The sequence below is a fragment of the Microtus ochrogaster genome, chromosome 7 (genome assembly GCF_000317375.1).
Source record: "Microtus ochrogaster isolate Prairie Vole_2 chromosome 7, MicOch1.0, whole genome shotgun sequence".
NCBI lineage: Eukaryota > Metazoa > Chordata > Mammalia > Rodentia > Cricetidae > Microtus > Microtus ochrogaster.
The window spans coordinates 78,132,529-78,145,252 of NC_022014.1; the positions used below are offsets into that span (position 1 = coordinate 78,132,529).

Here is a 12,724-nt window from a genome sequence, read left to right on the forward strand (position 1 = left end):
GGTGTGGTGCTACCAGATATGCTGTCAGGTGTGGTGCTTCTAGGTGTGGTGCTGCTAGGTGTGGTATTGCCAGGTGTAGTGTTGCCAGGTGTGGTACTGTCAGATGTGGCACTGCCCGGTGTGGCGCTGCCAGGTGTGGTGTTGCCCAGTGTGAAGCTGCCAGGTGTGGCACTGACAAGTTTGGTGTTACCTAGTGTGGTGCTACATACACCTAATCCCAGCAGTCAAGAAGCTGAAGGAGGAGGATCATGAATTTAAAGCTAGCCTGGGCTACATAATGGGATTGAGTCAAAAACCACTTACTCTACCTCACTTCTTTATACCAAACATAACTGCATATGCGTGTGCACTATGGTATATAGGTGGGGTCACATGTATGTTTAATGCACGAGCCTGAGTTAATGTGCACACAGCAGAGGAAAGCATGAGTGTCTTGTTTTATCATTCTCTGCCTTATTCTTTTTTAATTGATTTTTATTTTATATGTATGAATGTTTTGCCTGCCTTTATGTCTGTTTACCGCATGAATGCCTGGTACCTTCAGAGGCCAGGAGAGGGTGTCAGGTCTGCTGGAACTGGAGTTACAGATGGTGTGTGTCATTGCATGGCTGCTGGGAAATGAGCCCTCTGCAAGAACAAGTACTCTTAAGAGCTCTAACCCCTCTGCCTTATTCTTAGAGACAGCCTCTCACTTGTGAGTTCCAGATGGATTTTTCCATCTGCTCCTTTGACCTGTGTCCACCCCATGCTGTGTCCACACTGTCCTTCCTGCCTTGCAGTGTCACAAGTGAGAGGGATTTCTTCTGAAGATACATGTTGTGTTCCCACCTTAGTAAGATGGCTCAGTGGGTAAAGGCTCTTGCCCTCAAGCCTGATGACCTGGCTTTATCCCTAGGACCCACATGGTAGAAGGAAGAACAGACTCCTGAAAGTTGTCCTCTGACTCCACATCCACAACCACTCACACAAATGCCCCCCAACACACACGCACACATACACACAACACTCCACACACCACCACCATACACACATAAACACAAATAAATGTAAAAAACAACAAAGACCCATGCTCCAGGCATGGTAGTACATGCCTGTAATCTTAGCACTTCTAGAAGCCAGTGTGAACTATGCAGTAAGTTCAAGGCCAGCCTGGACTACGTAGGGAAACCTTGACTCATAAGAAGCAAGAACACGGGGACTGAGTATAAAACTTGGTTGTTAGAGTGCTTGCTTGGCATATGTGAGGTCCTGGGTTCAATCCTCCCAGCCTGGAGGAAGGTGTTGGACTGTTTGTCGGACTGCTGCACATTTAAAGCTGAGATCTGTCTTGTTCTGCCTTTAAAACTGATATAGTTCACACACAGTGACACACCCAGCCCGATGGTTTTTAGGATATCCACAGCTTTATGACCGTCTCTGCTGTCTAACTCCAGAACTTCTTCTCTTTTTACAATAATTTATTTAATTGTATTTTATGTGCATTGGTGACATAGGGTGTCAGGTCCCCTGGAACTGGACCTGGATCCTCTCTAAGAGCAGTCAGTGCTCTTAACCCCTAAGCCATCTCCCCAGCCTGAGAACTTCCTTTTCTTCTGCTGGCATGAAGAGCTGTCTCACACCCTGACAGCTGCCTTGCTGGGTGCCTGTCTCGCAGCCCTCTCGCCGCTAACCCTGATCCCCTTCCTGGCCCTATGGACTCACCTATCTGCACATTTCATATGAAGCACATCACACAGTATACGGTGGTAGCTGGCTTCTTCCTGCCTCATTGCGCGTTTGAGATCCATACATACCGTAGCCTGTGTCACTAACACTTCAGTCTGGTTTTAACGCAGTAATGTCCTACGGTGTGGGTGTGCAGTGTTCATTGAAGCATCAATCAAAATGGGTCAGACGTTTAGATCATTCTTACCTTTTAGGGATTATTAATATTATTATAATGTCCTCTTTTTTTTTGTTTTTTCGAGACAGGGTTTCTCTGTAGCTTTGGTTCCTGTCCTGGAACTAGCTCTTGTAGACTAGGCTGGCCTTGAACTCACAGAGATCTGCCTGCCTCTGCCTCCTGAGTGCAGGGTTAAAGGTGTGCGCCACCACCGCCCAGCCTCATGTCCATTTGTATTCTTAGCTTTTACACGGGTGTGTGTTTGCAGTTCACTTCGGTCATGTGACTATGCCATAGCTAACATTCTGAAGAGCCATCAAATTGCTTTCCAGAGCCATTGCACATGTCCATCAACTATATATACACCCACTGCAGTTATGTGTAACAATCTTGGGAGCTGGAGAGATGACTCGGAGACTAAGAGCACGCATTGCTCTTGCAAAGGACCCAAGTTCAGTTCTGAGCACCCACATCAGACAGCTCACAATGGCCTATAACTCCAGCTCCAGGGGATCCAATACCCTCTTCTGGCCTCCTCTGGCATCTGCACACATGTGTGCACTCTCTCTCTCACACACACACATGCACACACACTGCACACACCTCACAGTAAGTAAAATCTTTAAAGGAAAGGTAATCATCTTAGTTGTTCTGTTCTAGAAAGGCAGACAGTCGGGAAGAGCAATGTTAAAAACAGCTACTCTAACGGACACATTCATTCCTGCAGCTCCTGCTTGCTATTTGCCTAAGTCGCACCCACTATGGCTTTAGGGACAAAGGTCTCTGCCTTCTGGGAGCTTCCATTCTACTAAGATGTGGGAGGAAGGCACGGACTCGGTTTGTTTGCGTGTGCTTTCCTTTTGGTTTTTGTTTTTTGTTTTTTTTTTTTTTTTTTTTTTTTTTTTTTTTTTTTTTTTTGGTTTTTCGAGACAGGGTTTCTCTGTGGCTTTGGAGCCTGTCCTGGAACTAGCTCTTGTAGACCAGGCTGGTCTCGAACTCACAGAGATCCGCCTGCCTCTGCCTCCCAAGTGCTGGGATTAAAGGCGTGCACCACCACCGCCCGGCGTGTGCTTTCCTTTTGAGGCAGAGTCTCGCCTATTCAAGTCTTGGACTCTGTAGGTAAGGATGATCTAGAGCTCCACCCCTTTGTCTGTGCCTCCTAAGTGGAGTGGGCCAGACCCCAGAGGAACTGCAGTTTTAATTAATTTATTTAATTTCCCCAGTGAAGATAATGATGAGAAATGAAGACAGGGAGGAAGTGATGAGCCTGGGACCTAGGGAAGAGCACTCAGAGCAAACAGGACAGAAAACTCTGAGACCAAGCAAACCTAGTATGTTCAAAGCCATGTGGGGAAGGGAGCTGAACCAGGCAAGGCCGCAAGGGAGAAAAGGGGGGACCGGGGATGCTATGTAGAAAGGAATCAGGTAGTGAGTACCTAGTAAGCCATCTGCAAGGATTTAGGATTTTAATTCAAAGTCGGGGAGGAGGTCACTGGAGACGGATGCCCCCAGATTTGGCCTGAGTACTAAGAAAATATGGAATTGCCAAACACTAAGACAAGAAAGCTCAGGGAAGACAGGGATCTGGGAAGATTTGATCAAACTGTTTAAAATCTTTCTTTCTTCCTTTCTTTCTTCTTTCTCTTTAAGTCGGGGTCTTACTTTGCCTGGATTTCTTTCTTTTTTTATGTGCATATGTGTGTGAGTATGGGTTTATGGGTATGTGCATATGACTGTAAGTTCCCACAGAATCCAAAAAAGGGCATCAGATCCCCTGGAGCTGGAGTTACAGGCAGTTGTGAGAAACCCAATACGGGGTGCTAGGTCTCGAACGTGGCTCCTCTGAAAAAGAAACAAGCCTTCTTAACTGCTGGGCCATCTCTCCAGCCCCCACATTTGAAATGTCAATATCTAAATACAAAAGCTGAGGACGCGCTTAGCTGTAAGATTCTAGAGTCCTGGAAAATGCCTGCAGTAGGGGTATAAAATTGAAAGCCTTTTGCTGATACTATTTCAAACCAAGAGGAGCATCCCAATGGTACAGTGGAAACCACCAGACGATAAAACAAGAAAACCCCTTCTGTGGTCTGCATGTGCTAGAGCAGTGGTTCTCAACCTTCCTAAGACTGCGGACCCTTTAACACAGTTTCTCATGGTGTGGTAACTCCCAACCATAAAATTATCTTTGTTGCTACTTCATAACTGTAATGTTGCTACTCTTATGAATCATAATGTGAATACTTTTGGAGATAGAGGTTGGTCAGCAGGGTCGCAACCCACAGGTTGAGCAACTGTAAATCTATTTATACTGCAGCATTAGCCAAACAACCAAGCCATGGACCAAAGTCCATTGACAGGTGAATGGATAAATATATACATGATTATGTCGGCAAGAAAATTCATTTAACTGGCAATCAGCATGTTAAAAATAATAAGCCAGATCAAAAAGACACATAACACATGTTTCCCCTCATATGCAAAAATCTAGACTTTTTTTAAACTAAATAGACATGAAAGTGGAAGGGGCTGTTTAGAAAGGGAGGGGAATCAGCAGAAATGGAAGAGAAGACAAGAGAAAACCGTGGTCCAAGTACCTGATATACACACATGAAAAAAAATGACACGATGAACCCATTATTTTGTGTGATTTATTACAAGATGGACTCTCATGGTACAACCCTAACTAGCCTGGAGTTGGTATGCAAACCAGGCTGGCCTCGAACTCACAGAGATCTGTCTGCCTCTGCCTCCCGAGTTCTGGGATTAAAGGCATGCGCCACCACACCTAGAACTGTATCACTGTGTTCAACAGAAAATTCTCTTTGTTTGAAATCAAAACTGTATCCATCCACTTAGAGCTTCATCAAACCAAGAGTGATGGCGCAGCCTATAACCCCAACATAAGAAAACCCCCTTCTGCACCCTAATTCTGTTTGCTACTGTTATTAATCATAATGAAATTTTTTTTTTGGAGACAGAGGCTGAGGCAGGAGGATCACTAGTTAGAGGGCCAGCCTTGGCTACATAGGGACCGGCCCCCATTACAAAACACAAGAAATACACCAGAAAGTTGCTACCAGCCCTCCCTTGGCCTTGTCTCCTGCCTCCTCTTCACCTTTTTCAGGCCCTCCACCATTTCTGCTGTTTTCTTCTGTCCCAGCCACCGTCAACCACCCCTCCATCTGTTTTGTATATCGGATCCCTTCTTTCCCTCCCTCAGGCCCCTACTCCCACACTCACTTCTTCCCCACAGCCTTCCCTTGAAGGAGCACGGTCACAAGATGACAGCCCAAACCCCTCGTGGGTTCTCCTCAGCAATCAGGGCTCTGCGTCTTTCCAAGACCAGGGGGGCCCATCCGGGTGTCTGCCTTAAATATGGTCAACCCCGCGGTGGTCTGGAACTGTGCCTAGGACTGGGTTTAAGCGCTCAGTGTTTCTGCCACGAAGGCCCCCACAACAACGGGGCTGTATGTGAATGACCCCTTCTAGCTGGGCTCCCTGGTTCCCGAGAGAAACGCTTCCCCTAGTTGCTGAAGTATTCACAGGAATCTGCGAGCTCACCTGAGATCCAGGAGAGGACGAGGACCAGCAGCGCCAGGTGCATCTTCTCACACCCCTCTGCCTTCCTTGGTGGAGCCTGTCTGCGAGCACAGGCTACATGCTCCGCTCCTGCGTCTCCTGGGTACTCCGATTTCCCTCACTCTCCCTGGCACTTCCTCCTTCAGCCACTTCCCACTGGTGAATAAAACCAAAAGAGGAACGAGGTAGAGCGAGTGAAATATAATGCAAGACGTCGGTTTTGAGAAACACCACCCTGCCCAGAGCCAGAGCGACGTCTCTGAGAAGAGAACCGGGGGCCTTCTGCTCTGTATCTACAGATCCCGTGATTCGAGCCCAGAAGACTGAAGGGTATCGGCAGAGAGATTCTAGAACATTCACTGGAATGGAGAACCCAGCTTCATCAGGGGTGTTGGGGCACAGCTGTAGGTCCAGAACTCAAGGGACAGAAACGGGGGAAAGGGGAGCTGAAAGTTTGATAAGAACCCGAGCTACATAGTAAATTGAAGGCTAGCCGGGGCTTTGTAACAGCATCTGTCTAAAAAAAGGGAAGAGGGTATGGTTCAGTAGCAGAGCTCCTGCTTAGCCTAAGCAAGGCCCTGAGTTTGGTCCGCAGCACCCGAACCCCTACAAAATTGCAAAGAGAAGGCCTCAGGTAATTCGGATGTATAAAACAGGAGTCTACCAACCCAGAGTCGTGGAGGGGGGCGGGCTTCTGCTTTGAGAACACGCTGGCTGATCTGCTCCAGCCTACTGGTTAACCCAATTCCCCAGAAGTTTAGTGAACACCCTGTGGCTACCCCACCCCCCAAAGAAAGCAGTTTGCTAGTCATAACTCCTAAGCCTCGCTCCCACACCCTCTTCCAAGTATCCATTCGTCCAAATCCAAAGGGAACAAAGGCCAGCCTTGAGGTCTCTCACACACACCTCTTTCCAGAAAGCCCTTAGAGAGAAGTCTCTTTTGGTAGGTGTCACACACACCCTGTGACACCTTAGCTTCACAGTGTCCTCAAGCCCTGGTCATGCTAGCCAGGCTATAGGAGGCTTGTAGGAAGGTTGTTTACACTGAAAACTCTAGCCGCTGATAAGCCACAGCCTTTCCAGGATGTGGCCAGAGATGGCCACTTACTTTACATGTTCCTAGACCGTAAAGCAAAGTCAACATGGGCTCAGTGGATATTATTGATGGAGCAGGTCTCTGCCTAGGGCACTGCTCAGATATGCGGAGGGAGATGTCCTCTGCAAAGCATAGGGGGTGACTTTAAAGGACGTGATCATCAGGCCAGGGATGCCCTGAAAACCAAGGGGTGGGCTCATGGAGGGTACAGGAGCAACTTTTCCTTTCTTGGGCCGAGGAAGAAAAAAAAAAGCTGTCTGTCAGGAGCCTATGACCAGACCCTCTGATTCTAGTTCTCTCAGATTGATCCATCCAAGATGGAGGGTGAACCTTTGAATCAAGAACACTGACTTATCCAAAAGGTTGTGAGTGACGAGGAGGGACTACCCCTTAAAAGAAAGGAGCTCTGTGGATTCTGAGAGAGTCAGGGTATTCGGGAGCCCCGTGTCCTAAAAGATCTATTAGAGGCCCAGACCCTGTCTTGGCCATTGATTTCGGCATAACTCAGTTACCTCCCAGGCTGCCATATCCCCACTGGTGAAACAGGGCATTGAAAATATTTGTGGTGCTGCACACCTGAGGATCAGGAGTTCAAGGCCAGCCTCAACCACCTAGTAAGTTCCAGGCTAGACGTGGGTTTCTATAGAATGGAAAATTGAAAATCTCCCTTCCCTAAGGCACTATGTTTACAAAATGTGCATTCAAAAAACAAAGGATAAAGCTGGGCAGTGGTGGTGCACGCTTTTAATCCCAGCACTTGGGAAGCAGAGGCAGGTAGATCTCTGTGAGTTTGAGGCCAGCCTGGTCTACAGGGCTAGTTCCAGGACAGCTAAGGCTGTTACACAGAGGAACCCTGTCTCAAAAACCAAAAGAAAGAAAAAAAAATAGGGGCTGGTGAGATGGCTCAGTGGTTAAGAGCACTGACTGCTCCTCCAGAGGACCAGGGTTCAATTCCCAGCACCCACATGGCAGCTCACAGCTGTCTGTAGCTCCAATTCAAGAGAATCTAACATCGTTATACCAATGTGCATGAAATAAAGAAGTTTTTTAAAAAAAAGAAAAAATATGTTCACGTGTATGCACACACACACACACACACACACACACACACACTCACACATTGTATGTATTATTTCCTGTGGAGGGAGCTGTGTATACATGTGTCTTGTCTGTATATCTGTGCATATGTGTATATACCTACGTGTTCCTGTGCATTTGTGTGCTGTCCATAGGGTTCTTCCGGATATAAGGACACACATTTGCCCTCTTGACCCTTTTGGACTTGAAAACTACACATGATTTTTTGGGGACTCACCCCACTCCTGTAGGGAAGCGCCCCGACTGAGAGGGCAGTTCCTTAGTGGTGGAGAGCTTGTCATTCGCATAAGGCTCTGGGTCTAGACTGCATCTACCCCACTCCAGAAGTTCCAACAGAAGGGCACTGCAGAGCCGGCCAGGGGGTCCAGTGAGTGAAGGCACTTGCCACCAAGCCTGATGACTTGAGCTCAGTTCCTAAGACCCACACAGTGGTAGGAGACAGCCTGATTCCTGCAGACTATCTTATGACCAGCACACACACGCTGTGGCAAACACACACTGTCCCACTTCCTCCCACGATGCACCAAACAAACAAACAAACAAATAAGTAAAAATAACTTTAAAAGGAAAAGTGTACTATGGAAGCTAATAACCAAAGGCTAAGTCAGGTGGAGATGCTAGAAAGATAGTTGAGCAGTTAAAACTGCATACTGCTCTCGCAGAGGACCCAGGTTCAGTTCCCTGCGCCTACATTAGGTAGCTCACAGCTATCTGGAACTACAACTTGACGGAAAATCTTACGCCCTCTTCTGGCCGTCATGGGCACCTGCACTCACATGCAATACCCATACCCAGGCATAGACACATATACAAAATTAAAAATAGGGTCCAGAGAAATGGTTCGGTAGTCAAAAGAGCATGGTGCTCTTCCAGAAGACCTGAGTTTGGTTCCCAGTGTCCAGGTCAAACACTCACAACCATCTGTTACTCCAGCTCCAGGAGGTCTGATGCTCTCTGCTAGCCTTCACGGGCACGCGCATGTGGCAGTCTCTCTCTCTCTCTCACACACACACACACTATAATAATAACCCACAGAATTAAGTCTCTCAGTGACTAGAAGTGACTGTCAGCCATCCTGTCTGGGACATGTCCCCTGAATGCTGATCCTGCCACCACATCTAGGGCTCTTTACCCTCCTGCTCCCTTCCTCAGCTGCAGGCAGCAGAGCTTCTAGAGCTTTGTCTTGTAACCAGTGGAGCTCAGTTGTCACACCCCTCACTGGATGGGGCTCCTTTCAAGTCCCCATGCCAAATTTATTATTCATACTGGAAACCTTTTCCTTCAGGGGGTCCCAGCATTGATTGCGGCAGCTTCAGGCTCTGTAGTTATTCTTCCCTTGGATTCACATCTCCTTACCTCAGAGCTTTCCTCTCTAAAGAGAGGGTCTGCTTCCCCTTGAGCCCATGGCAGACTTGTGACCTGTTCTGCCTGCTCTGAATACAGCAAAGAGGGATGTGTGGAGCCCCACTCCTAGCTTAGGGCCCCATATTTCCTCCTGCACTTCCTGCTTCTGCCAGGAATCTGCTGGCCTGCCGGGTAGGCACCAGAGACAAAGAGAGAAGAGCTGAGCTGCTCTGGCCACCAGCCAGCAGACCCTAGACGTGCCAGGGAGCCCAGGTGAGGGCGGTATGGTCACCAAGACCAAGTTCTGACTCGGATTGTGCCCTTGAGTTTGGAGCAGTTCTCTGCCGCGTTATAGTACTGTTAGAGAAATGCGAACCTGTGCTTCTGCTCTACGGCCGGCCTGTAGCTGTCCCTGAGTCCTATGCAATCCCATCTGTCTCCCTCACAGCGCTTGCACCTGGCTCCTCCTGCCTCCCTTCCTGCAGCTCCCTCCTCACTGTCTTCTTAATGCTGTTCGGATCACAGCCAGCCTGGGAACTGGGGAGCTCTTGCAGCTTCTAGCTGAAAATAGTACCTTTGCCTAGATGACTCACGTTTAAGAGCACAGACTGGGCAACCATCTGTAACTCCATTTCCAGGAGATGTAACACCCTCTTCTGGCTTCCACATGCAGGTGCACACACATGTGCACATACCCACAAGCAGGCACACATACACATGTAATTAAAAATAAAACAAAAACTTTAAAATAGCACATTTACTTACTAAAGTAATACACTCATTTTAGGAAATAGAGGAGACGACAGGAAGAATTTAATTGCCCCTAATCTCGTCACCAGGAGAGATCATTGTTAGTATTGAGGTTTATATCTCACTCACCTAATGTCTTCCTACAGAAATGCATGGTCTGTCCCAGAACTCAGACCAGCAAACTGATGTCTGTTGACAGAGGCTTCTGTCCCATCCAGTTCTGCAGATGTTCAGTCAAAGAAACACACAGAGACCTACATTAATTATGAATTAGTTGGCCTATTATCTCAGGCTCCTTATTAACTCTTATATCTTAAATTAGCCCATAATTCTTGTCTGTTTAGCCTCATGGCTTGGTATCTTTTATCAGTGAGGCATCCTTATCTTGCTTCCTCTGTGTCTGGGTGACGATTGCAGACTGAGCCTTTCCTCTTCCCAGAATTCTCCTGTTTCTGGTCACCCCACTATTAGAAGGAGGCCACTTGTTTGTCCTGGCTGCCCAGAACCGAAATAATCACACAGAAACTGTATTAATTAGATCACTGCTTGGCCCATTAACTCTAGCTTCTTATTGTCTAACTCTTACGTATTAATTTAATCCATCTCCATTAATCTGTGCATCTCCACATGGCAGTGGCTTACCAGCTAAAGTTCCATCCAGCGCCTGTCTCTGGTGGTGCTACATGGCTTCTCCCTCACTCTGCTTCCTCTCTCCCAGCATTCAGCTTAGTTTTCCCCGTCTACCTAAGTTCTGCCCTGCTATAGGTCCAAAGCAGCTTCTTTATTCATTAATGGTAATCACAGCATACAGAGCGGACTCCCACATCACCCCACCTATATTTCCTGCCTGGCTGCTGGCCAATCAGCATTCTATTAAACCAATGCAACTGACAAATCTTTAGAGGGTGCAAGACCATTGTCCCACAGCAGATACAAAGCTCACACCACCCAACATGCTATTGTCTGTCATGAGAAAAACCATCCTATGAAAGAAGCAGCATCAGAAAGGGAAACACTAATGTCTGGCTTCAGCAGTCTAAGGCACTGTGAGCTGTGTTGCATGATGGAGAGGATGCCTGGCCCCGAGATGCTCTGTGGAGGACACAAGGATTGGTCATAGCCACACCTCTATCCTGCCATGATGGCCTCTTAGCCTCTGGAACCACAAAAGCCCCGATAAACCCTCCCTTCTAGAAGTCACTTTTTCTCACAGCCATAGAAAAGTTACTAACACACACAGCAAGCGGTTTTGCCCACTGAACACCTCCGTGGCCCATCTTCTTCATCCCCACATCTCTACTACACATCGTCTACAGTTTGTTTCCTTGATACCTGTTTGTTGAGTCATTGGTTCTAACGAACATTTCCTGAAGCCCCTTTATCACACATACCTTGGTACACTTCTGCAAGGAGAGCCAAAAGAATTCGCATCGGTAACGTTGATACTGTCAATTGCTCTCCAGAAGTCTGGTTGTTCCCACTATGGAAGTCCACTCACTAAACCCAAGCCGGTGTCAAGCATTCTCAAGCTACTGGACATGAAGTCATCTGCCAGACTCCTCTAGCACTGCACAAACAGTGTATTAGCTAGCTCTTCATTACTGTGCCCAAACTGCCTGGACAACTTAAGGGAAGAAGGGATTATTTGGCTAATGGCGTGGGAAAGTTGAGGTCATGGCCACTTGGTCCCACGTTCTTGGGCAGAACCTGGAGGGAAAACGTGAGAAACACGTGAAACAGAGGAACTCTGATCACTACATGGCCACCCAGGAAGCAGAATCTGGGGAATCCCAGAATCCACCTGGATTTCTCCAGGTTCCCTTCCATTCCATCTGGGTTCTAACCCAGGGGGTGTGCAGCCTACATTTGGAGTAGGTCTTCCAAGCTCAGTTAATCCTCTCTGGAAATTCCCTCACGGGCACAGCCAGGCATGCATGTCCTTTAGGAGTGCCGGGTGCTTCAGTTCAGTCAAGTTGACAAGAAGGATTAAACCTCGTTCAGGAGTTTGTTCTAAGAAACTGGCTTACATGATTTTAGAGTCTGGTTAGTTCAAAGTCCAAAATGGTGGAAGCCTTCAAAGCCTGGACATTCTCGGGCGAGAGCTGAGGCTGCAGGTGTCTGTGTGTTTGTTTCTGTTTGTTTGTTTGACAGGGTCACATTGCAGCCCTCCTTGGACTCTGATTCGCTGTATGGCTCCAGTCTGGCCTCCGACTTGCAATCCTCCTGTGCTAGTCTTTCAGGGCTGGCATTAGAGGGATGCACCATCCCACCTAGTCCAATAGGCTACAGCCTCAAAGTAAAACTTCCTTTTCCCCAAGGAAACCAGCTTTGCTTTTATAGTCTTCTAATTACACAGCTGAAGACCACCCGAAGTACCAGACTTCAAGTCAGCCGCATCCAAGTGTGAGTCACAGAAGATTCCTCCCCGTGACAAAGAAAAGGGAAAGGCGAGCACCTTGCCACTGAGCCACAGCCCCAACCCCAGACAAAGTGATCTTGTTGGCACCTGAACTTCTTGTCTGCTTAAGGAACTCGTATAAAGACACTTCAGGAGCAAAGAGGGCTGGCCACCCATCACCCAGTTTCTCAATATTCCCGCTGAGTGGTTTACACAAAGAAGAGCAACACTCAGTGGTGGTCCAGGGCTCGGGCAGGCCTCCGCAGCACTGGAGTTTACTGTGGGGCTCCAGCATTAGCAAAAAAATCTTCGCCTCGCCCGCAAAAAAAGGTGGTGCTCATTTTGTCACTGATGACTCTTAGTGTCACACGTCTGGAGAGAACGGTCATCGGTCAAATAGGCTTTGTCACACAAATGCCACAGAAACCCGCAGTTCCCCATTTTGTCTTGACACCCAGGAAGGTAAAACTAAATGTAAGGCTTGAATGCACTGCTGGCTATCTGACCTGGGCTTGCCCCCTCCCCGCTTCTTCTCTGTCCTGTGCCCTTTCTCAGACACGACCCTTTAAGCACCTTT

General features: G+C 47.8%; 2 protein-coding genes across 2 annotated transcripts in view; one reads left to right on the plus strand and one right to left on the minus strand.

The window, feature by feature from the left end:
- Cd300lf (CD300 molecule like family member f) overlaps positions 1 to 5,509 on the minus strand; it is a 15,873-nt gene extending 10,364 nt beyond the window's left edge. The window contains exon 1 of the mRNA XM_026780906.1: positions 5,444 to 5,509. Within this exon, the coding sequence (XP_026636707.1) occupies positions 5,444 to 5,486 (43 nt within the window). The 5' untranslated portion in view covers positions 5,487 to 5,509. The remainder of the gene's footprint in view (positions 1 to 5,443) is intronic.
- The window catches only part of Rab37 (RAB37, member RAS oncogene family), a 68,933-nt gene that overhangs the window by 35,995 nt on the left and 20,214 nt on the right, over positions 1 to 12,724 (plus strand). The gene's annotated exons all lie outside the window — the stretch shown is intronic.